At 41.9% G+C, this 26,572-nt stretch overlaps 1 protein-coding gene across 1 annotated transcript; it reads right to left on the bottom strand.

The window, feature by feature from the left end:
- Positions 1-1,169: 1,169 nt before the first annotated feature.
- On the bottom strand, positions 1,170-4,591 carry LOC148011504 (laccase-4-like). Its single transcript, XM_087670017.1, has 6 exons — positions 4,174-4,591; positions 3,913-4,070; positions 3,532-3,779; positions 3,243-3,371; positions 2,181-3,140; positions 1,170-1,766 (listed from the first exon to the last, which is right to left on the bottom strand). Exons 1-6 carry the CDS (start codon positions 4,303-4,305, stop codon positions 1,636-1,638), a joined length of 1,758 nt encoding a protein of 585 aa, XP_087526143.1. The 5' UTR covers positions 4,306-4,591; the 3' UTR covers positions 1,170-1,635.
- Positions 4,592-26,572: the final 21,981 nt, after the last annotated feature.

Raw genomic sequence — 26,572 nt, forward strand, 5'->3', positions numbered from 1 at the left:
AACATCCCTTCTATCATTTAACGTCCAACTTAAAATTGCAATTTGCCAAGTATACATAATTTGCTTAATTAAAAAAAAGATGTTTAATTCATTTAATGTCTTATATATTCATTGTTCTCACCAACCTAGTTAATGAAACCAAGTCCTTATTCTAATTCACATTAGAATAAATTTTGTTAGAATTTCCCTTTAGGGCATATGCTTATATAATGGTGCAATGGCAAGGTGGTATAGGTCCTTAGGGAAGTTACTATATGTATATCCTCTACATCACGTGCATTCAAGGCCTATTTATAAATATCCTTATCTATGAATTTTTTCTAAATAAAATATAACCCTTTTCTATACAATCTGTAAATAAATCCTTTATATTATACACTTCTGTATGTAAAAAATGTATAAAAATGGTATTTTAAAAATACCTTATTTTGAACCCACATGATGCACACATATATTCATGAGTAACTTACCCACGCGTAGGTCCCAGAAGTTTATTTTTAGAAAATTAAAGAAAATGGGTGCTCTCTCTCTCTCAAAAGGGCAATACTCTTATGTGCGATAGTGTGCCCTTGTCGCTTCAAAAGTTAAGTGCATAATAAAATGGAGAAAATGTTTGTCATTTTAGAAGCTAAGTATATACTTGGTAGACATCTAAAAGTTTTGGATCTATATATGTATTATATTCATCAACCTAGTTACAATCTACCATAGGATTAAGTCCTTTTTCTCTTACCCTATGAAAAATTTTGACATTTCAAAAGTCATGGCTTCAAAAGCATACAATCAATTTCAAGGTTGAAATTCGGGTTTTGCTAAGAGGAACCTCTAAAAAACTACACACATTTATATGAATATGCAAAATTGTTGGCCACAACCTACAACCGAGTTTAGAGTCCTCCTTCATAATTACTTCCCTCGTACCAGAGCAAAACCCAAGGCTTCATTAGTTAGCTTAACTAGGCAATAAACACATGTCGAGGAGCTCTCACGCTAATATTAGTGATATGGTTTATATGTTGCTTTTCATTTCAAAGTTTGTATGCATTTGGAATATTCATTCATTTCATTGTCAATTATTGCTTTCTAATGACAACTTGATGATCATTTGTACATGAGGGCAACATTGTATTGATATTTAATAATGAGATTTATATTGTAAGTAATAACAAACATATCATGATGATGTATTATTGTGAGACCCAAAAAATGTTTATCTCCAAAAAAAAAAAGAGAAATGCAAAACTCTTTATACTTTTGGAATCTTGTTTTCATAGGTGGCTTCTAAGAGTTGTGTTGTTTTCAAGGACCTTAAAGACCACAAAAATTTCTTCTTTGAAAGTGCATGAATGGCATTCTCTTTAAATGTCACGGTAGTTGTAGGAAGCTAATGGATAGCTTGGCAAAGCTAACATTATGGTCCCTTGAGGATGAGAAACAATAATGTTGGGTTGTATCTTAGGCTTTGCAATCCTTAGGCTCAAGAAATTCATCGGCCAAATACGTAAGATTTGGAAAGGAGAACACATGGCAGCACCAAGAGGAAATACTTGTGTGAAGCCAAAGAGGGGATGGGGAGTGAAAAGAGTGGTTATCTTTTGACTGTCAAACTATCATGGGTCGACATAAAATACACTATTAGCAAGGTGGGAGATCGGAAGGTGGTGGAATCAAGGAGTGCTCAGGCGCTGGCCCATTTTCGACAAGAAAGGCCATATCCAAGCCCAAAGCTGTGTGTAGCTCAAGGTGACAATGCATAAACCAAACTCCTGGAAGCCATTGTTTGATAATGAGTGCTCTCTCTCTCTCTCTCTCTCTGCACACATGCCCACACACACTCGCTCACTCACTCACACACACACACACACACACACACTCTCTCTCTCTCTCTCTCTCTCTCTCTCTCTCTACACACACGCCTACACACATAAATACATGTGTGTGTTTTTACATTTACGCATGTATATACATACATGTTTACGCCAAATGTAGACGTGTGGATATAGATATGTATGTATGCATCCACATGGACATAGATTCGTGAATAGGTAAGTTCATACTGGCATACATACGTGTATGTGTACACATATGTGACTCTCAACGATGCTTATTAAGAGACCATCAAGCAATATTCGAGCACATGCATGGGAAGGTAAACTGTATTGCAAGAATTGCAGCAATACCTGGATTGTCGGCTCGAAACCTTAGGGCCACCCATCCGCCTTGAGGCACGCCAATGGTGTTGCGTTCTTGAGGGTCAAGGAGGTTGAAGTTGATGGGGTCGGTGGTGCTGTTGTAGTTGCCGAAGCCTTGGCCCACCACGAAGAAGTTGTAGCCGTGGAGGTGGATGGGGTGGTTCTCGGGGGCGACGACGCGGGTGTCCTGCAGCACCAGCTGGACGGAGGAGTTGAAGTGGATGTAGCTGAGGCGGGTGCCGGACTTGGCGGTCAGGCCGGCCGGCTGGGCGCCCGTGAAGTTGAACGCGGCTGTGGGGTTGTCCGGGAAGTTGGTGACGAAGACGCCGGGGGTCTTGAAGTAGTGCGCCTGCAGGAGGGCCGTCCGAGGCAGGACGAAGGAGATGTTGTTGATGGCGCCCGCCAGCTTGCCTCCCAGGGAGCAGGTCGGGCAGGGCTGGATGGCCAGCCCCACCGTGAAGAACAGGTGGCGGTCCACCGTCTGCGGCACCTTGGCCGGGAACTCCGCCGACGCCAGGCTGCGGAGGCTGGTGCTGAATCGAGCGGCGGTGGACGTGTCGTTGAGGGCCGGCATGATGGGAAGCTGCGGAGGGCTCATACTGATTATATTATTACTATTCATGGAGGAGGAGGCATCGTCGACCTTCGTGTAGGAGACGATGGCCGTGGTGGTGGTGTTGTCCAGGGTGACATTGGGGGCGATGTAGGGGCTGGCTGCCAGGTAGTAGCTGGCGCCGGGCGTCTGATCGGCGGTGAAGAGGACGTTGGTGGTCTGCCCCGGCGTGATGAGGATGCGGTCCACCTGCAGGGGCTTGGTGTACACAGCGTCCACTTCTACCACCGTCAGCTTGTGGTTGGCCAGGCTCACGAACAGCTCCCCGTTCATGGCCGCGTTGATGATGCGGAGCATGTACGTCTTGCCCGGCTTGACTCTCAGCGCGGTGGTGCCTATAATTCAATCAACATTGCACCCATTGAAGACGTTATTAGTGTTTGATGCCGTTTCCATCGACAGTGATGAATGAGGCCAATCTATGTCTGCGTAAGTACCAGCTTTGGAGCAGGGATACAGGGCTCCTGGCTGCCCATTGATGGTGTAGGCGTCGGACACGTTGGGCGCTCCTCCGGTCAGCGTCGACTGCTTGATCACAGCGTCTACGCTGGCCTTCCACCATTCGCCTGCTCGCCAGATTAATTAGCATTGATTGATTGAAAATTTCAACACAATTAGTAATTTATTGCTGAGAATGTTGCAGCTGCTAGCACTGATCCATCACGAACTATTTAGACGATGTGTATGCGACGGTGGCTGGTATAAATTACGATAGTTAATAGTTACCCAGCAGTACGGGGATCTCCTGCGCGGGGGAGGGGAAGGGGTAGGCAGTGCTGCCCTGCTTGGGGAGGATGATGAGGGCGCCGTAGACGGTGGAGCGCATCCAGGTGAGGTGGGCGTGCCACCACAGGGTGCCGCGCTGGCCGACCAGCGTGAAGTTGTAGGTGTAGGCGGTGCCGGGCTTCATGGGGCACTGCGTGATGTACCCCGGCCCATCGGCCCAGCCGGTGCGGAGCTGCCTCACGCCGTGCCTGGCCGCGGACGCAGCGGGACAGCACATTAACGTAATAACTGATTATTATCAGTGCCTCTATCCTCTGTATGAAAACTGATTCCTGATATATTGAATTCATTAACTGGCGATTCTTATAGTGAATGGATTACCAGTGGATGGTGATGTTCTTGCCCGCCGGCAGCTCGTTGGAGACTTTGATGAGCACACGGTCGCCCTCCCGCGCCACCACCGTCGGCCCCGGGAACTCGCCGTTCACGGTGGGAACGGCCTTCGTGGAGCAAAGGCGTGTCACATTCGCCATCCTCACCTGGGCAGGCAGCGATGCGATTTAAACGAATTCATCTCTAAACATTTCTAGTCGAATTGGCCTACATTTGTAATCGCCGGTGGTCGACATTATGACTGCTTACGTGGAACTCGTAGCGCCGCGTCGTCTCCCCGCGAGCCGGCTGGGTGACGTTCATCATTAGTAGCAACCAGCTGCTCATGGCGGCCGCCTGCATCAATATGATCTTTATCAGCGCATGCCGCAGCTGCACCATTTTTGCTCTCTCGCTCCACACGCGGCTGGAAGCCTGCTTTAATGGCGTCGCCCCCTTTGAATTACACACAGTTGTGTATCCGTATAATGGAGCTTGTACTTGATACTGCGGACTATTAGATCTACCTGCGCCGCTGTTTATATTGGGTCAGAATGCCAATTTCCATCAAGATTGGGACCAAGATTGGCCGCCGAGCCAGGAGAGCCACCAGCTGACCGGCGCGGCGGCCGAACGAAGGAATTCCAGTAGCGGCGGTGGTTGCAACAGCAATCGGATCAGCTGGTGGAACGTCTGTCGTCCGCTTAATGCACAAGCAAATTACTTCACGAGAATCTTTTGGTTACTGTGACAACATCGTCTCCGCAATAAGTCAACCAGCTAATAATTGTCGTCTTGTCCTTTCCTTTTGCGCTGTGGTATGGCATGATCATCCTCATTCAGCCTCGGATTAGTGCTCTAGTTAGGCCCATGGTGCCTCATTCCCATCAGGTGACCGTTCTTTGTCTCCCCACTCGCTTGGACAAGTACATCCCGCCGTCTCGCCTTTCCCTCTATCGAACAGCCTTTTACAATCGTTAGGATCTTTATCCCACTCAAGTTAGGTGTCCATGCGTTTACGACTCCAAATTTTGGGAGTTTTCAGTTTGCGCTCAACCTTTCACGAGAGTAAGACAAAACTAGTAACTTTTAGTGGACTTTTGGCCAACCCTATGCTTGTTGAGGAAGATACTCGCTTTTCCTTGCGGAGGTGAAAACACCAAAAATATCCTAAGGGGGGTTTCCTATGGTCAGTTTGAAAGGGGACATGAAAAGGCTATGGCAATTTCAAAAACACATTGCATGAATTTTGGAAGCACCTTCCCATGTTGGTACTAGAATGACCAATGCAACATGTGATTGTGTATGTAGTAGTGGTGAGAGGGAGAAGCTAAAGGCATTCTATGACTTGTTTAGGTGATGAGGGTGAAATTACCATGTTTGTTTCTCTACTTCTACCATTTAGCAAAAAATTCACAAAGGATTTAATAGAGTTTCCTACTTTCATGGAACTCCTTCCCAACTCACCATGGGAATGCGATAGGATAGCCAATGCAGCCGGTGATGTGTGTCTAAATTTCCAATGATATTTAAATTGCAACCATGCTCTCTACTTTAAAATTCTAATGTGTGATCCACTTTCATGAGAAGACAAAGTGCAAGTTGGCTCTAGGGCATGGTTGGAGAAGTTGGTGATATGTACATACACTTTGTGTAAGCACCAAATAAGCTGATGAACAATAATAGATCCTTCATGACATAGAGAAGCGTGATGATACTGGCAAATAACTCTTCGATGAAGGCCAGAGAAGCAAAGCTCTTTGTTCTGGGCATAGGGTGTGATTTCTTACAAGTACTAAAGTGTAAGGAGCTTGCATATATGGCATTGACGGTATTGTTTACTTTGTGTGGTTAAAGTAGGAGACCTAGGCTTGGATATGCAAGGGGATGTATATATCACACCATGCACAAGTGTGTTATTTTAAGGCAATGCAAGGTGTGGAGAAGGCACAAGCAAAGAGAGCATGTCTGCACGATGCAACCAATCACATGTCTATGCTAGAAAATGCTCAAGAACGTATATGTGATGCATCATTGTTTGAAGATGCCATGGTTGCATGTCTATGCTACAATTGCATCTTTTTGGAATCTCATGTTGAAGCAAAGAAGGTGCTTTCGTATGCTAGATTGGGATGCTTTGATTGTATAGCTCAATCGAGCGCTCTATAGCTCAATCTATTCCATTTTTCAAGCGCTTTCTAATGATAGGTCACATCATATGGTTTTGAGAAACTTATGGGTATGTTATTCGAGTGCTTCCTTTTTAGTATTCAAAAAATGGGTAATTGCCAAGATCTTCAAGGAAATGTATGTAAAGCTTTGCACCATTTCTCTTATTTCTTCATTGAGATGTACATTTTGATGTAAATCAGTAGCTACTTCCATATCAAGTTATGTGAAGGCAAAAGCATCCAATGAAATGCTATGAGGACCCCAAGACTTAGACATGGTGGCAACACATTGACTCAAAGTATTGGAAGATGCTCACATATCAAGGGAGGGAGCAAAAATGAAAGAGGGTCATGAAAGAGAACACTATACTCAACATATATTAAAAGAGCCCTTGTATAGTGGAGCACATGTTTCAAAGCTTAGAAGAACAATTCTAAGTTTGTTGCATTTTCAAACATCGGAGTGACAACAATGTTACGACTTTATTTGAATCATTGCATTCTCTTTCAAAAAGAGTATGGAGATGTATAGATTTGCCCCAAATTTGGAATTCAACAATGTTATCAATCTCTTCAAGGAAATGAGGTCTCATGTAAAGTTTTGCACTACGTTTCTCTTATTTCTTGATTGAGATACACAATTTCTATGTAAATCCCTAGTTAGTTTGATATTATGGTATGCAAATACAAGACTACTTGATGGAATGATACAAGGATGCTAAGACTTGGATGTGGTGGTAAGGTATTGACAATAAATATCCAAATTTTGATTTGGAGTCTCAAAACTTGTGCTTTAGACTTGTTATTGAATATATAAATATTTCAATAATATTTTAATAGGTATCAAATCAGTAAAATGATGAACATGGTCTCATTTATTGGTGAATTATAATATCCTAACTTAGTTATCTATTAACTAAGAAGAGTCACTTGGTCCTTTCATTGTTAATTCCAAGAAAGCATAAGTTAAAAGACATGAATGCATATGAAATCATGATTACAAAACTTGTAATACTTTTGATTGGAGTAGAACTGTCTAATATGTCTAAATCAAGAAGAGAATAAAAGTTGATCACTCATCGATATATATCAATGTGGACTCTGCATAATTATCCACAATTGGATGAATGTATATTGATGCAAGCTTATAATCGTTATAATGGATGGCCTACTTATGTTGCAAGCACGTTATAGTCCAAGCTTAAATAAGGTGGCATGTTATAGTTCACACTTAAAGAAGGGAGCCACATATAAATTATATGGTAGATATTGATTATGCACATTAGGAAAAAACTGAACTCACAAATGGGCACTTAAAAATAATATGGTTTAAGACGTGGGCCTTTTGGATTGTCCAATAGGAAGGCTAGATGTTGACATCCATGGAGGATGAATCTTCTCTCTCCAAATCTTGGGTTTCTAATTAAAAAAAGGGATAGTGGGAGATTTAAAAAGGGAGAATGAATAGTACACAAAATTTGAGTTTCTCTTACCTCGTATTTCTCCCCCCTTTTTTGGAGAATTTTCAATTCCGGTTTTTTTTCCTCTCATGAAATCAATTTGACCTAAACGTTGAGCAACACACCACTTTCCCTCTCTTCTCTATACTCGTTAATTTTTGTCTCCATTGAAGCTTCCTGTTGAGAGTAATTAGGGTTTCGAGTGTTCTGCTTACCTTTGCACTTTCTTCTCCATGCAGCTTGGGCAAAACATAGGTGCCCATCTCTCTTTGCATTTTCTCTTATTTGCTATTTTTTCAATAGGGTTTGATGTCGTTTCTTACTGTTATTGCTGTTTTATTGTAGAGGTTTTTTTGGGTAGGAGACAGAGGTGCTCAACTCTCTCTCTCTCTCTCTCTCTCTCTCCTTTCTTTCCCCCCTCTCTCTATGTGTTGTTTCTCTTTTATGTTGTGCTTTCAATAGAATTTGATGTTGGTTCTAATTGGTGTTTTCTTGTAGAGTTTATTTGGAGCAAGAGACAAAGGTATTAATCTCTCTCTCTGATTGGTTTTTTTTTTACTAATATCTTTTCACTACAACATGATGTTAGTTCTAAACCTTGTTGTTTTATTGCTGAGAAAATTTGGGTGACATTGCATAAGTGCTCATCTCTCTCTCCCTCTCTCTTTCTCTCTCCGTGTTTCCTCTTTTCGACTATTTTTTTAGTATACCTTCATGTAAATACTAACTCTTACTATTGTCCTTTGCAGAGGTTAATCTGGGCAAGATTGGATAGGTGCTCATTTCTTTCTCTCTCCCACGTACTCACACACACTCTCTTTCTTTCTCTCTGCATTATCCCTTTTCTACTATCTTTACGATAGGGTTTGATGCTAGTTCTAACTTAAGGATTTGATACTATCGTTACAATAGGGTTTGATGGGATTGATGTTTTCTTATGTCCATCATTTGCAATGGGTTTTGATCAGCAACGATTCAATCTTATCAAAATCCATTTCAATTTATCAAAGCTCCTATTCATTATAAGAAAATTTATTTTGGCAAAATTCTATGAGTATTATTGTGCTATTCTTTTCATTATCTTTCATGTAAATAGTATGATTAAAGTGATGCCTTGAAATTGAATCTATACTTTGTGTCGATGTATATATCCACATGCATTTCGATATCAATGTTTGTGTCTGTTTACAAAAGTGTAAACATCTCTTAATGCCATGTTGATTTGTATAGCATATAAGTGATTACTAGACAGACTGAAAATGCTTATTATTTAGGGATTAATACATACTTATTTACATCTAATGCGTAGGTTATAATTCTTGAGAGAAGAACAAGCATTCTCTTGATAGAAGTACTTAAAAGAAAAGATGAAGAAGGGAATTGGATCACAGATACACGTATCATTGCTCATCTTGGGTACATATACGTTCAAGTATGAAGGGAGCTTTTAGGGTGAAAGCATCTGCAATTGCAGACGTATCAAAGCACTGGAATGGTAAAATTTTAGCTCTCAGACAAAGGAATGTTGATTCTCACCTTGTAATAGAGGTGTTTGTACAACATGTATTCATGCAAAAACAAATGCATATTGCACCCACTGTGTCCTTTCAACAAAACATTGCAAACATTAAGTATTTGTAACTCATTGAGAATGAGAAATTTCATGATATCTATGTAACTACTTGTCTTATATTTATAGAAGTATACCCTTCAGATTGCTGTGAGTAGCAAAATGTTGAGAGTTTCACAAGTTCTCTTAAGTGTTACCACCTTGAAATTGCTAGATTGCTATTTGAGGGGCGTACATCTAAATAGATTGCAGAGGACCTTGTTTTTTTCTATGACTCCAAGTACATATTGCCCAAGGGGGGTTAAGAATATGGAACTCTTGAGTCTATGCATATATAGAATCTCAATAACATGGAATGGCCATTGTGTAGTAGCCACATTTTGCACATGTGTAGCACAAAAATTTCAGCAGACATATTGAATTCTATGAAGCCAAGCACTAGCTCAAAGAATGTACATCTAAGCTGGCTCATACCGACTGCAATTTTTGTACAAATGTTCAAGGAATGTAAGGGTTTGAGACGTACCAAAAGCACGTACGTCATAAAAATAAAAAGTGCATCAGAGGATTATGTAACAAGGATTCCAGGCAAAACTTGGACATAAAAAATGACTCATAGTCTTGACACAGTGGAGTGTCGAGTCACAAGGGACATGGCTTTCAAGTAAAATTTTTCTCTCTTAGTTGACTATTATCTTATTTTGGGATGAATCGTCTAACTTTCATTTCCAATTATAGGTACTTGTCATACAACAGACTTTATGCCCAGTGTTCAAGTATCGTAGATGGAGGGTGCTCAATGGTAAATGGTTATGTATTGATCAAGACATGCATGAAAGTATAGCTGTGGATATTACTGTCATTTGTTAGGGCCACGAGCCCCAAGTGTTGCGAGGATGATTGGCCCTTGAGTATAATGCGCCAAGAAACTACAATGTTAATGCAGAGTCCACATGTTAGCTTCTATTTTAAACTAGATGGTAGGAAAATTCGAAGTCGAGTTGAGGATACTGTTACCAGTGGAAAGTGTGTGGCTCCACATATTTTAGAAATTGTAGAGTCTCCCTAAAAATCCCAACACCACAAGTTGTAATATCCAACACCTCTAAATTTTTGGATTTTTTTGGCCAATAGAATATTGTTGCTTGTAAACTTGCAATATTTATAGATTATGGTATTTATGCAAAATCATACACTTGTTATACACTTTTTGCATCAACATATTTACATATGCATGTAAACTTTACAAAGACGTAAATAAAGCCATAACTAAATATCGTATGCGAATAGCCCTTGATGGTTTAAAACTTAAGGTTTTAAAGATAGAACTAGTTTAGTTCTTGTTTCATTGTTTCATTTCACACTTTTTCTCTTCATCTCTTTATATCCACCACATCCCTCCTACTTGCTTCGATGGATGCTCGTGCACACTTTGATGAGTGAATCCACGAGACTATCTTTGCCAGCTAGGATGATGAGATATTTCAGGTTTTCTCTTAAAACTTCAATCTTGAAAGCATGCTCTCATTGCTGGATCCCCCCCTTCAGGTTTTGGAAGACTTTGTGAGTACCATTGCTACGTGCACATACTCCATCGAGGGACCGGACATGACTTGGGTGCCTCTAGAATAGCTCATGGTATTTCAGGCAGGGAAGAATCACCAAAAAGTGGTGAATAGGTGTCTGACGCATGTGAATCCTTCACATAGAGTATGTACTGTTCCCATGGGCAGTGCACCAAGTATAGCACATTTCGATCTCGTGGAGTGTGATTGCGCATTGGCAATATATCTCCTTGCATTGGATACACCCTTAGCAAAGGAGAATGATGAAGATACAACTCCACAGGTTATTGCTATCACACACACGAGAGAAGAGCTCATAAATGTTGAAGAGGAACATCAAGTGGTGGCATAGTGCCATCTTCTTCAGAACAGCCACAAGTCGACAAACCCAACCTTGCCTCCTTGACGCCCCTTAAAGTAGATGGTGTACAATTCTTGCTTCTATCAGATGTGCTGCAATACTTGGAAATGAAGGAAGATGAGTTGTTTTCCATCTTAGTTAGGGATTCGATAGAAGACCTGATCGATTATGATTACATGGATGTGCATTCGAGAATGGCAGAGATTGGAAGATATGATGGCACAAGCTTAGATACAGTGAGTGCCATCATAGCAACACATGAGCATATTACCTCCGATTGAAGAATATTACCTTGTGTCAGATGTTGAATTTGAAGCACTATAGTATGATTTGTTTGGATCAAGGCCCTAGCTTCCTACCAAGGAGTTTGTAGATTCCTTTGCCCAAAGGGGTGCTTCGTTGACACACAAGGAAATGAAGATATAAGATGATCTAGAGAAGGTGAGATTTCTAACTAACATATATTTTTATGTGACGAGACTTGACGGTAGGGTGCATTGGGTCCCCCGGAGTCCACTGATGAAATCTTGGGAAAAAATGATATCTGTAGCTGCCCTGTTCGAAGTCTGGCATCTGGGACCACTTTTTGGGCAACAATCGCTTTTTGATAACTCTAGGTTAGTCGCTAAATATATTGTTTGATTTGACTTTGACATTCAAGACATACTATATATAGATGAGTTTACATCAAGGCAAGGAGGAGTTCAACATGTGGATCGATGGAAAGATTCAGCTTTGAAGGTGTACATTGGCAACCTTGTTGCAGACTTGGTGGTCTTCAATAAGAATTGCTCACCACAAGGGCAAGAAATAATAAGGAAAATGTGATCTTTGACCAAGTTTGGACCTTTTCGAGCGATACATGTGACATTTAGCTTGGAGAAGGTGGTGCTAATAAAGTGGTCAAATCTTCTTCACTTGTTTGACCAAACGCATGGTGGAGCAATGTGTGTACTTGTGACCTTGCTAAAGTATAAGCTTTTCTTGTCTTGGAGAAAGAGGTGAAGGGGGAGCACATCATTTTTGAAGTAAAGAAGGAACTTATATTTTCATCGGAAGCTGGCCCCTCCTATCCACCAATGAAAAAACCAAGGAACAATTGAGAGTTCTTGTTGGCTATCGACTTTTTGTATCTGCTGTCACTATCAGCCACCATCACATGTATTTTTTTTAATGAATATAATATATGTTACTTTGTCCTTATAAATAAATATTTATTGAATAAATATGTGGTTCGTGTAAGTGTGACGATAATGTGTGATACGTGAATGACATGTTCGCATACGTTAACATAATTCAATGCATAGTATTGCACTTGTGATTGTGCATAAGCAATAACATAACTCGTATCTATTTATATTACTACTTTTGATGCATTTGTACGTTAAACAAAAATTAAGAGTCATGCTTTTCAAGAAACAAAACAAAATAACTTTACTCAATTATTTAAATTCAGTACACATCGCATTAGATATTATGTATATATAAATAAATATTAAAATGTGGCAGAGTATACAAAATTTTTTGGCCTTTCAAGATGCTATGGTGCTATAACACTCATTACAAAACCTTGCATCATTAATCTCATAACTTATGGAGGAGTCCCCTTGTTGTGTCGAAGCTGAAAGATAAAATTCATGTCTTTATTTGTGATTGTGACATGCTTTACATGGATGGTCGCAAGCTGTGTATCATTGAACAAGTCGATGAGAAACCCCTCTACAGCTATTTTTAGTTGTGTGTTTCAAGAAACAAAACAAAATAACTTTACTCAATGATTTGAATTCAGTACACATCATATGAGATATTATGTATATATAAATAAATCTTCCAATGTGGCAGAGTTTTTTTTTTTTTGGCATTCCAAGATGCTATGGTGCTATAACACTCATTACAAAACCTTGCATTAATCTCATAACCTATGGATGAGTCCCCTTGCCGTGTCAAAGCCGAATGATAAAGTTCATGTCTTTATCTATGATTGTGACATGCTTTGCATGGATGGCCGCAAGCTGTGTATCATCGAACAAGCCGATGAGAAACCCCTCTACAATTGTTTTTAGGGCCTCCATAGCTGCAACAGTCCACCTTCCTGCTGGTGGGCCATCTTGCACTCGTGCCAAAATCTTCCCATCCCTTTCAGCTCCAAGTCTTGCATGACTTCCCGAACAACCTTATGAAAAGAACTTTTTGGGATGAGAAGCTTGCATTCGCGTTGGATTCTCCTTATCTCCCGAAGGGCGACAGTGCCTGGTCTCCATCTCCTATTCTTTCGTGGTGGTCCTTATGCTCTATGGGGAGCACCTCTATTGCACTGGAGGAGGCTCCACCTTGTGCTCTAGGTAGCAGGCCTTGGCATGAGGTCTTCTCGGGGACGAAATGGGGACATGCTTGTTTGGTGTGTACCATGCAAGCTCGAGGAGAGCAAGATGGAGAAGAGTCAAAGGTTGGGGGTGTGGGAATGGAGAAAGCAAAGAAAGAAAGATGTGAAAATGAGAAGAAGATTTAACTTTTAATCCATTTAAACCCCAAAACCTAGTTAATGCAGCTTCATATGCACTATCCATCGTGTGATCGTAAACCCATAATCTTTTATCGAAATGTGATGAAACTTCACATGCACACTCGTTAGGTGGCCAAGAGCCCAAATTATTATTTTTTTTAAAAATCCTGTAGACCCCTGGTTCGAATTCTGAAGGAAAGTGGCTCCAGATGCGGACCAGAGGTCTGTAGGCTTTTTTCTTTTCAAAAAGAAAATAATTTGGACTCTTGGCCACCTAACGAGGATCTTTGTGAAAGAAATTATAGGTACAATGTTTCTTTTTTAAATTGATCCATTTAAATTTAATTTCATTTGGAGAGAAAATTTGCAAATTATACACATGTTGATAGGTAACTTTTGTATTTAGTTGTTACAGATGTCTTCATGGAGGAAAAATATTAGTAGCATACTTGCAGTGGAGGTCTTCAACAGGAAAGATAATGGCGGTAATTGGATTTGTGATAAGTATTATAAGTTGGATTGGATTTTGATGCACTCAAGTACTCGAGGGAGTTTCAAGGTCAAGCGCAAGGATGTTGCAAACCCTAGCAAACATTGGAAAGGTAGAATTCTAGAGTTCAGAAAAGTGTTTAATGGCACAAGTGCAGTAACAGAAGTGTTGATTCAACATGTTTATACGCATAAACAAATCTCAATACACGACGAGAACAACATTGCAAATTATAAACAAAACAGTAAGTTGTTAAATTTTATCATTGATTATTCTTTTGTATCAGAGTTGTTTTTAAAAGTCTTTGTAGTATTCTAATTTAGTCTTGTTTGATTGACAGCTCTATATCCATCGACTTTGCATGAATGGCAGAATGTGGAATGTTTAAGCGGCAAGATACATGTTTGGCATGAAGAGATAGGTTCTTTGATCTATGATAATACCTCTGCAAGTCAACTTGCCACTCAAAATATCTTTTTTTATAATTCATTGTATGTGGTAGAAAGCCAGAGATTGCAGCATGTCCCATTGCCACCACTGTCTAGTGGTGAATGGTTCATTGGTAGCTTAGAGTTGTCAGGAGCTTGCAAGTCAAAGATAAAATCTGACATCAATAGTGCTATGAAACCCACCACAGGCTCCAAAGATGTGCATCTTAGTTGGTTTATTCCATTGTCATTTTTTGCACATTTGTTTGGTTCATGTGATGTTTTGAAGAAAACAAAGATTACTTATCAATGCAAGTGTCCATCCGAGGAATGGATGAGTCAGCTATTGGGTGAGTCTTGGCAAGTCAAAAGAACACATTTTGATGAGACGACTGAGTGCAGGGTCAACCAATCTGATATTACATTCAGGTAAAACTTTTTTACTACTTTGCATACCTTGATTTAATTGACATAGGTCTCGCTTAGATGAATTGTTATGTTAGTCGCGTTCACTTACCATTATTTTTGTTTTTATTACAGGTATTTCATTGCTAGACAAACTCTGTACGTTCACTTTCGATATAGAAGATTGTGACTTTTGCGAGAGGAGTGGATCAGCTTGGATCAAGATATTCGAGATGACACACATACAACGCTCGTAGATGTGGTAATCTTGTGGAGTGGTCATAATCCTTTCTTAGTCAGCGCAGAGAGTCATTGGCCCATTTATTTTCTGAGACAAGAAATCCAATTAATGTCCAGTGAGCCCCTCTACAACTTCTATTTCAAGTTAGATAATAGAAAAGTCAGGACTCGTAGTGAGCAATCCATGACATGTAAACAATGTGCTTCTCCACATATCCTTGAGATAGTGAAATCCTTGTAAAAAAACTTTATAAAGAGCGAATACATACCTTTTTTGAACTTCTGAGTACTTTAAATTCTAGTTTACTGTGATCCAAGCGTGCGATAATACATACTGTAATTACTCAATCGTGCAGTTAAAAATCATAATTAAATTGTAGGTTAGAGGTCTATAATTTATAGAATATTGTCTTTGCACAATGATATATTGTAGCGCATCTCTGCTGCTCGTTTCTTAAATTTTAATATTAAATTGGATCTAAAGGAAATTTCAAGGCCTTTTAGATTTATTTTCTTTAAAAAATTATATATTTTCTCTCATTAGACTTGAATATACTCAGCGACCCAAACATATTCGAGGATATAATAATGTAAAGCGAAGCGTTTGTCTGTATGAGTAATTTTAACAGTGACTTTAAAGTACTGAAATAAAGAAACTAAGGTGGTAAGAGTTTTAATTTGAAACTTTAGAGTTAATAACTTTATAAAGAACCTTTAGTTAAAACCCTAGACACATAAAAGCTATAACTCCAAACTCATTTTCACTTTCATTCTCCACTTTCCTACACTTGTGCTCTCCTTCCTTCTCTCTTTGTGTGCCATGGCTACCACTCCCGCCTTCGTCGCATGGATCAGCTCCACATGCTACGCGCACATAGGGGACCAGATATACCCTAGGTTTTGTGTGACCTTGAGTCTAGAGAGCTCGCTTTCCGCTGTAGACCCTGACTCTAGTATACTAGCATCGTTTTGTGATGCAGTGAACCCTCTCACTTGCTCTATTCCCGACTCCACTCTCAGGTGGGTTCCCATGGATTTTTTTTATAGTTTGCGTGCCAAATCCAGCCATGCAAAGGTGATAAGTCGAGCCCTGGTGCATGTGGGGCAACATCTCCGTGCTAGAGCAGTGCCCACCTCGTCACAGAACCACGTCACGATGGATCTCATTGAGAGGGATGCCGCCTTTTCCATATATGTTATGTGCACTGAGGTGCAAGAGGACAGTGATGAGGACATCGACGCACCCTCTCGGCCACTACTAGAGTACTTTGAGAGGGAGCCTGAGGAGATCACTCTCGATCTGAGTGTTGAGGCAGCATAGAGCTTGGCCATTGTGCACCCACCTCCCTGCCCTGATGAGATGTCCATGAGCAAAGAGCCACCGCTCTCTTCTCTCCATGCTATCACCATCGAGGGGGTGGAATATCTACTCATGCAGGATGTGCTGGAGTTGTTGGAGCTTAGGGAAGAAGAACTATACTATATCATGGTGCGTGATGCACCTAGTGATTTCATAGATTTTGATTTACAGGATGCCCCACCACATGTTGATGAGGTGGCTCGTTATGATGGCATGAGCATCGATGACATCTCTGCCATTGTGAGCATCCAGGAGCAGATTGAGAATGTGGTGCCACAGTATTAGATCTCTGATGAGGAGTTCGAGCGGTTGCAGGAAAGCCTTTTGGTCCTCGACCTGACTATGCAGTGCCTACCCAGGAGAGAGACGAGGGCGGCTCAGTGGCAGGAGCAGACCTGGATACTCCATTACAATGGCAAATAGATGATGCAGAGAAGGTAATCTTCTCGGTTTCCTATGAAACTTAACCAGTAGGGCCTCTAGGGCATCGGGAGCGCACACATGTGTTTTTGTTGGGGATCGGGCCCCCAGATGTGCCCTAGCCGGAGGCTCGCATTTGGGGGCCTGAATCTGCAGCGCACACATGTGTTTTTGTTGGGATCGGGCCCCCAGATGTGCCCTGGCCGGAGGCTCGCGTCTGGGGGCCTGCAGGTTGTTTTTGTCGGGATCGGGCCCCCAGATGTGCCCTGGCTGGAGGCTCGCATCTGGGGGACTGCATCCCCAAATGTACCCTGGCCGGAGGCTCGTGTCTGGGGGCCTGCAGATGCCCCCAGACGCGAGCCTCCGGCCAGGGCACATTTGGGAGTCCGATCCCGACAAAAACACATGTGTGCGCTCTCGATGCCACTGGCTAAGTTTCATATAAATATGACATATATATCTTCAGCACACTCCTTGCATAGTGAGTCTGATACTAAACTTGTGTGTTGCAGGAGATTGTCTATATAGATGAGTTTTCATCTAGGCAGGGTGGCCGATCTGGTAGCCAAAGAAGGGTACAAGACTCAGCATTGAAGGAGTACGTTGGGCAGCTTGTCAACTACATTATTGTATTTCATAAGACATGCTCCCCTGCTTTTGCCGAGAGCTTCTTAAAGTTGAGGGCACTAACAAAGGCTGGGCCCTTTAAGACCATCCCGACCAATTCCAGCCTAGAGAAAGTAGTGTTGCTTCGACATTCGAAGCTACTCTACTTATTCACGAGTACTAGGTCTAGCCCACTTTTCTCCATGGTGTCCAGTGGCATGGTTGCCAATGTTGAAGACCCCACTGTCATTAGACAGGAACTATTGGGGTAAAATGTATTGATGCCTATGATCAAGAATAGCTCTGACCATGGGTAGCCTAGCTCGAAGAAGCCTAGGAGAGAATAGATGTACTTATTGCCTACTGATATCGCATCACTGATGTACTGCACTTTGTAATCTTCTCTTCAAGTAATGAAAACCGATGTTTGTTGGATTCACTGCAATGTAGTTTGTGATACGTGTCATTTACTGTTGTTTTTCACTTGAATGTTACGTTTATTTGTCAAATTTATACGTAACACGATTCGTACCCTAAATTTAATACGCAGTGCTTTATCGAATTCGTGCGCAATATGTATTTGTTCGAATGCATGTAACGATGACTCAACGACATAAATAAAATAAATATCAAGCGAGTAAACAAAAATAAGACGCACCAAAAACTTTGTATTTGTATTAATAACAATTTTACATGGGCTCCATTACAACCAAGGCTTTACAAAATGTCTTCAGAAGCTACATTCCATGTGCTTTTGAGTTGTACACCTCTATCCTTGCTGACCTCCGCGAGGACTATCTTTCCATCGCCGAAAGAACCTGACTATCTGCAGATCTCTGTTAGTGATGGTGATCCTTCTTACATGCACCGCTGCATAGACTAAGTCTCCAAATAAGTCGATGAGGTAGGCTTCAGCAGCTTCTTGTAGTGCGAGGAGGGCCTGGGCAGTCAAGCGATCCAGTTGTTTCACGCGTGATGTATCTGGAAACTGGGTCTTGTTGTTCCTGATCAGTATTCCCACCATGATCTCCCGCACCAACTTCTAGAATGGAGCCGTCGGTATCAGGAGGTGAGTGGTCTTCTGGTAGTGGCGGATCTCGCGAAGAGCCACTATGCCTAGCTTCCATCGACGCTTGCGATGCTGGCATGGTGGTGGTGGTGGTGGAGCTGGAGGACATGGCTCCCGTATGGAATTTCCAGGGGGTATCTCTGGGCCGCTTGCTTGGTGCGTACCATGTCTTCTAGGAGAGAGAACTCAGAACTCAAAAGTGAAATGTGTAAAATGAGGTGAAACTTTAAACTTATAGAAAAACTTTTCAAAAACCCTAAAATTTGAATTAATGAATCCACGCTTTGGAAAAATATCACCAGTGCTCCGATTCACATGAAATTTTACCTGTAGACTTCTCAAGGACACATCAACCACCCAAAATTTTTTTGGCCCCAACAGAAGCCTCTGGATCACATGTCTGAAGGCTCGCGTTTGGGGCCCTGAATCCTCAAATTTTTGTTGACATTAAGATTAAATGCATCCTTGTTATTGCAGATCCTGCGAACAAGAACCAGATCTATGGGCTTAATAGTGATACGTCGGGCATGAATGGCTAAAAGTTGACCATCACTCATTAGATCAATCAAGTAGCTTTCAGCTGCTTCTTGGAGAGCAAGCAAGGCTTGGCTTGACCATCGCCCCACATTCCTTGCCTGGTTCCTCGAAAAGAACTTGTGATGATGCCCTGACTGTAGATCTTGCAGTATTTCTCGCACCAACCTGGAGAATGGTGCCTTAGGAATAATCAAGTCCGCACTCTTCTGGAATTTCCTTATCTCGCGTAGCGCAGCTGTGCCTGGTCTCCATCTTCGCTTTTTATGTGTTGGAGGGCATGTATTACGAGCTGGAGCAGTAGTGGGAGGTGGAGCAGCTGGAGCATGTGGACCACCATTTCTGGACAATGGCGAACCATCATTATCGACCACACTAGGGCCACCATTGTTGGCCACAATAGCACCACCATTATTGGCTGTAGTAGGGCCACCATTATCGGTCACCAGGGGATCTTTGTCACTCATAGTACGCTCACTGGATTCGGAAGAGTGTTGAGCTCTTGCTCTTGCAGGCGCCTTTTTGATAGGAAGCTTGAAACGTGCCATGGCTGTGATGATGAAGGATAGAAAGGTGGAGGGTAGAGTGGAGAGCAATGGGAAAAAATGAAAGAAGAGACGACTTAAATACGAAACTTTTAACTTACTGTGGTGTAAATGAATTTTAAATTTATCATTTCATTTCATTTCTCCACCCCATCCCTACCTCTCTCTATCTCCTGACATCCCCCTCATGCCCCCCTCTCTCTCTAGGCCAGTGAATGTTCTAATGTTTGGAATTTTCATATCTTTGTCTTAGGATTTCAAAATCGACTTTTCATTATTAAAAAACAAATTTCGAAATCGACTTTGAAAAACATAGTGACAAACCTTTGAAAATTTAAATAAAATTTATAAGACATCTCATGTTAGAGATATGAGTATTGATGTGTCATATCCTTGGGACTTGTGCTCTCTTGTGGACTCTAAATGCATCAAAATTATTATCTTTATCTAGGTCTCCATTTTTTGCCATCTCTCTCTTGGGTTGCCAACCATTTTGCGTGCCGTTGTCTAGCTGTGATGTTTTCATATCTTGCTTTTCTCACTTCATATATTGCCCTACTTATAGATTCTGCTTGAGATATTTTGGACTTCTTTTCTTTTTCCTCGTATCGTATCTCTAGTCTTCTATACCACCATTGGAATAATTGCCTCATAGAATTGGAATCATTGATGCCACCTCCATGATCAGTTGCCTTTTGAAAAGCACAGCGAGCTTGCCAGTGAGATCTTTCCATGCCTTGAGTTGACCATATTGCCAAACTTCCTTGATCTGCAAAGTATGGACCATGTGCTTCAAGTATATGCTGCACAAGAAAAGAGATTAGAAACACAAAGTAATTCGAAATGATGATTTTTTTTTGCAATGGTGATAATACTGACCATGTAGTGTGTTATGCTATTTGTAGTCCATGCCTCCACCATGGACTTATGAAATTTAGCAGCTGTCTCTTTAAATGCATTGGCATCACCATCCATAAACCTCAACTTCTCTAAGAGATCTCCTAATCTATCTAGGTGTATCCACACTTCTGCCTTCGCAATCCTCGTTCGTCCCCCATTGCTCCAATCTGAAACAATAAGGTGCAACTTTTTCCATGCTTCGTACTTCTCTGGTTGTTTTACTAGTATATTGCCTTCCTCATCTCGAGGTGGAGATAAAAACTTCCTAGCCTTGGGTCCGCCAAAGCATGGTTTACAAGGAACATTTCCACTCTTCCCCGATTTTTTCTCGTCCTTTTTTATTTCTAATTGGCCTCCGTGCAATCCAACTTCAGAGAGGACTTGTTCTACCTTCTTGCATGTAGCATCAGATTCTGACACGGGCTGCATCTTGTATGCAAAGCATATATATTCATGTACTAGATTTTCAATTATTCTAACCAAACAATGCAATGTGCAAAAGTGAACCCTTGTTAGTGGTATTTCCAAAATAGGGCACCAGTTTGGATCCACTGGAATTAGCATTCCATTTCTCATGACTTTCTGATCACGTGCCGGAGCACCTTGTTGTCCTACCTTGGCAAGCCATCCTTTCTTTCCATCTTTCCCTTTCTTCCTAGTTTGCATGCAGTATATGCACGAAAATTTTGCATTTGCTGCATTTGATAAACCAAACATACACTTCAATGTTTTTAAATCACCTGCAAGATGCCATTCAACTTGATAGTCCCCCACTACAAGAGATAGACCTTATACCGACGTTTAAAGCGACGAAAATACAAACAACAAAATTTGCCCCCGTCGTCGCAAAAAGCGTCATTATTGGCGACGCCATAGAATCGTCGCTATATGCGTCGCTGCGACGCTCATAGCGACGCCAATAGCGACGCGAGCAGTAAATTTGCGACGCAAATAGCGACGGTAACAGGGAAATTTTTTTTTTGTGGCAGGGCAGCAAGCTACCGTGCCACATATAGCACTGTGTGCTGTATGAGAGCCATACAAAATAGTTTCTACATTGCTGCATACAAAGCGCTTGGAAACAAAAAGAATGTATACTGAAATCATAAAACTGATACATGAAATAAATACATGATCACATAAAATGCGATTGGTACAATCATGAAAGGATATCACTAATACATAGAAAATGTCTACATAGATCAGGCGACTAAAAACTAAAGGTGTGTGAGCTCTAAGGATCCAAGGGCGAGCTAGAAATCCTCGTCCCCCAAAAGCTTGTCCCGCCACAAAGGAGCATCAAACGGATTTTGCAGAAAAAGAAACAACATATCAATCCACCATACAATAATGCATTCAAATATCTCATGGTAACTACGGACAAGAAAGATGAGTGACTTACAGGGCTGCCGCGTCTATACAATCGGTCAATCAATGCCCTGAGACCGTGCCTCTCTGCATATTGAGTCTCAAGGCCTTGTAGATCACGATTTGTAATGGAGTGCTGCAAAGAAAACAAAATGCTAACTGTTAGAAACATGATTGTCAGTACAAAGAATATTTCAAAAAAAACAAATAAGCAAAACAAAAGAGAAACTTATAAAGTCCTCCAAATAAGATGATGCACCGCTCCGGCCTCGATTCGTGCCCTCGCCGCCTCCTGCTTGCTGCTGACTCCAATGTCCTGGCGAATCTGTAGCCTCCTCCCTCAATCGGCGCCAATTGTTTGCATCTAACCACTCGGGCTTTGGAGCCCCACTCTTGATTACCTTGCGTGCACTGGATCGTCTATGTGACATGTATGCACGCATGCAATCCATCATCCAACTCGTAGAGAATCTATCTGCTGTGACTGGTACCGGAAACTCCTCATGCAAGGATGCTACTATGTAGTCCTTGCTCCCCTCCGGTATGTTCCTCCAATGATCCAGGACATTGTGCCGAAAAACTTGTTGGCACAACTCCCTCATGGAAGCCATCACCCTCCTCTCCTCATCATTCATGATGATGGCTCCTGACCTACTATCTACTAGGTATCCATAACCCCTAGGAGTCTGCCTAAGATGGACCCTCTCCCATCTCCGTCCACGCTCCTGGGCATATCCAGGAGACCTCTATACATCCGGTGTACCGACGGGGGTATCCTCTCCCGGAGTGCCACTCAAAGGGGTGCCACCAAAGGGGGTACCACCAAAAGGAGTGCCATCAAAAGGCGTGCCACCTGCTGACGGCTACGCAAAAGCCGGAGTAACTGGAGTAGACGTCCCCACAGGTGTGACAAATCCTGGAGGTGATGCAGCTCTAGCTGAACGACGAGACGGAGACACCACGTCCGTGTCTCCATAGTAGCACCCCCCTGATCCTCATGTAGTCCCTCCCTTTGGCCTAAGTCGTAAGCGTCGAGATCGTCTGCTTGAAGCTGAAGCATCTGATCGCACTGAAGCAGATCTAGCTGAGCGCCTTGACGAAGAACGAGATAACTCATGGTCTGCCATCTCTCTGAATCTCACAAGCTGATCTGGAGACATGCGTGCCATCATGTCCTGAAACTCCTCATCGCTCATCCCTCGACTCATCCTGAAAATGTCACCTGTACAGATAAAAAATGATGTTAGAATAATCAATTTAAACTATACAAAGCACAGTAATATAAATCATTTTTAAAAAATTCCTCTTAAAATGCATATCTTATGTACCTTTATGGAAGATCTAAACAACGAATTGAGTAATACAATTCTCCAAGAATAAAGTATTCTATGGTCCCATATTAATCTCCTGACACAACTTTGCATATACTGGAAGGTGTCAAGAATCGCGTGGTGGAGGGAGTTACTCAAGATGCTGCACCGAACACACACAGAATGCACAAGGAGAAACTCACTCAAGAGACAAGAAGAGAGATGGAGGCCAAAACGTTTTCTTGCTGATTTCTTCTTCTTCTTCTAGACTCTTTACAATGTACACAAAGTATAGATAAGATACAACATAAAAGGAAAGTGGCCTACTAAGTCAAACAATGCATAACCGACTACACTAGTCGACTGGCGCTATAACTATGCCAGCTCTGTAAATAGATGTAACAACCTGAATATAATAAGTAATGAGTTAGTGGCCATGTGAGAGTCATAATGACCACCGACGTGCTAAGTGTAGATATGTGGACCCATCTAACCAGGCGGTCCATCATCAATGTCCGCATGTGTTGAGCTTTTCATCTCAACAGAAGGTCGATAGACATGTCACCACAAAAGAATGAGTCTGCCTTGTTCTCAAAAAATTCTAGGACTTCTATATTTCCATCATTGTTAGCCGATGCAGGCTCCAAGCTTGCGGTGGCCTCCACCCCTTGTAATATCGACCCCTCTATTTGCATATTTTCTTCATCTATGCCTAGAACATCGCTTTGATCATATACTCTCGCACCTCGAGGAGTTGAAGGTATAACATACCACCATCGAGGTTGTCGGGGGTTTGGATAGAAGATTACCTGTTCACAAACACTTACAAAGCGAGTTCAAACCATTGTGACATAAACCATGTCGTATTGCAATTAACAAAGCAAATGACTCTTTGCACCTGTTCACAATGGGCCGGCAACACAAAGGTGTTGCGCAAATCCATTCATTTTTTTTCGGAATCTATTTTTAGAAATCCAGATGGACCTCGTCGAACTTTTGCTCCAGCTCCTCCAAGTACCACTTTGAACCACTGCACATCGAATAGTATCATGGAGAAGCTATGGTAATCCATCGTAATAATACTTTGCAAGTTTCCAAAATACTCCATCTTATCCACAATCGTGTTCAGATCCGTTGCTCGTCGCCGACTCTCTTGCTCAAACCTTGCCATGACACCACAGTCCATTGTGGAGCGCATTTTGTCAATATGCTCCACGCGAAAATGCCGTTCGCGTGATCACGCTGCACTATATATTTTGTACTGTACATTGAAACACTCAAATTAGATGTAGCAAGCAAATTTAGATACGACACATTCTAAACCCCTCATTACCTTTGGACTACATCCCCTCGAGAACTCCCACTCCTCAATTGAGACCTTTGTTCCTTCGTTGGATGCTGTAGTCAAGGCTCCATGCAACCATCGTGTTGACATAAACTGCGGCATCTCCTCCATGCCTTTGGGATATCGAATTGGTCGGTGACATGTACTGCATCGGAATTCAGCTCGCGCTTCCTCACGATCTTGCCTTGCAATCTGGTACTTGACGAGCCACGTCTCCATAGAGGCATGGTGCAACATATAAAAGCGATTCACCTTCTCTTCCATTGAGGCATCCATTCTTTTTTCTACCCCATTTCCAACCACCACATCTCTAGTCAGCCTATCATCGTCCTTCAGCGTCCATAGCATTTCATTGTCTGGTTCCACCGTTGGTAGCCATTGTGAGATATGCACTAACGCCTCTGACACCAACCAACCTTCTGCCATGCTACCTTCGTGGACGAGCTCGTTGTCGCAAAAAGCCTTTCAGGGTTTTCATGAAGCGCTCCAGGAAGAACATCCATCACGTACGGACAGGTCCAGCAATCTCCACTTCGTCCACAAGATGCACAAGAATGTGAACTTGTATCGTGAGCATGCTAGTGGGTAGGTATTTCTCAAAGAGACAGACTGTCTCAACTGCTCTCCGCCTTGCGGATTCAATAGAGGACATCTTAATCTCTTTCTATGAGATCCATTGCACCAAAGTCGACAACTTGTAAATGGCTCCGCGAATTTTTGGAGTAAGGCATCCTGCGATCACGATCGGTAGGACAAACTGCCACAAATGAGAAAGCATTATGAATAATGGACACTTTTCAAATTGCAAAATGTCCATGCTAATTAAAATCCATTATGTTCACAAACCTGACATATCTTATGCCAATCATGGGATTTTAGCCCAGACATTTGGTCATCTTTAGAAAATGCGGACTTGAGAGAACGCATCATACCCATCGGAGTGCGGATAGACTTGATTACTTGCTTCACAATGCGCTCTTCTTTGGTAGACAAAACCCAGGGAGCGTGAGGAAGCTGCACTCCCCCTTCAGCACTCGACTACGGCCAAAGCGCCTTCATCTTATCTACCTTCTTTAAATCCATTCGTGACCCTATAGTGTCTCTCTTTCCTGTGATGTGGTCCCATAGCAAGCTGCCCACATTCTTGAAAATATACATGGGATCCAACAAGTGGTTGAAGTAAGTGGGTCCAATATGGCAACTCGTAGAAAAATGAGAACCGTCTCATTCCATTTGGATGTGATTCCGGGTTTACTATTTTCAGCTCATACCAGCTTGCAGCGTTCACATGTGCTGGAGGTCGTCCAAGAAAACCTTCCCTGAGTTCATGATCCTCTGGCAAGAAAGTGGCGTGTCCTTGATATACCATCTTCTTCATGGTTCGTGACCTTCGGGAGTCTAACTATGGTCCACACAATGGACATGCATGATAACCTGAGGTAACCAGACCTCTAAGGCGAGCCACGACCTAGTGAATTCTTGATTGAATGTGGAGCCCCAAGAGGAACACCAAGGAAAAAGGGAATTCTCTTGCAAGAAAATCTATCTTGTAACATCAACAAGCTTGTTTATCATGTTTCATATGATCACAATGAAGAAAAGAACACCAGACACAATAAATCTTCATGCAGCATCATGTAGATCTCCCACGGTTTTGATAGAATCATCCATATTCTTCAATATCTTCACAAAATCCATCAATAAAACAAAGAAAGCAAAGGAATACACCATCTTTAAATGGAAATACATCACATAGTATTCATCTTCAATATCTTCATAGTCTTCTCTCTCAATCTCTCATATACACTCACTTTGTTTGAGTAGAATTGGCTATCTCTGACTCTCTCTCTCTCACTCCATCAATAATACATCATGTCCTCACTACAATCTCTCAAAAATCACTCTCAATAATCCTTCTTAGGTCGTGGATACCCCTCCCAAGAGGTATGTCTGATATGAAGAGTCACCAGAGCCACTACAGTGTCCTTTCATAGCTCACTACTGTCACTTCACTCTAGT

This window comes from Lygodium microphyllum, chromosome 28 (assembly GCF_053477565.2).
Source record: "Lygodium microphyllum isolate KBCC chromosome 28, Lygodium_microphyllum_v1.1.10, whole genome shotgun sequence".
In the NCBI taxonomy this organism is placed as follows: Eukaryota; Viridiplantae; Streptophyta; class Polypodiopsida; order Schizaeales; family Lygodiaceae; genus Lygodium; species Lygodium microphyllum.

Coding starts and splice junctions, on each gene's coding strand:
- LOC148011504 (XM_087670017.1), bottom strand. CDS start 4,305: ATGGTGCAGCTGCGGCATGCGCTGATAAAGATCATATTGATGCAGGCG. Junction 3,372..3,531: donor GGAGATCCCCGTACTGCTGG/GTAACTATTAAC, acceptor TCTGGCGAGCAG/GCGAATGGTGGAAGGCCAGC. Junction 3,141..3,242: donor GTATCCCTGCTCCAAAGCTG/GTACTTACGCAG, acceptor ATTGAATTATAG/GCACCACCGCGCTGAGAGTC.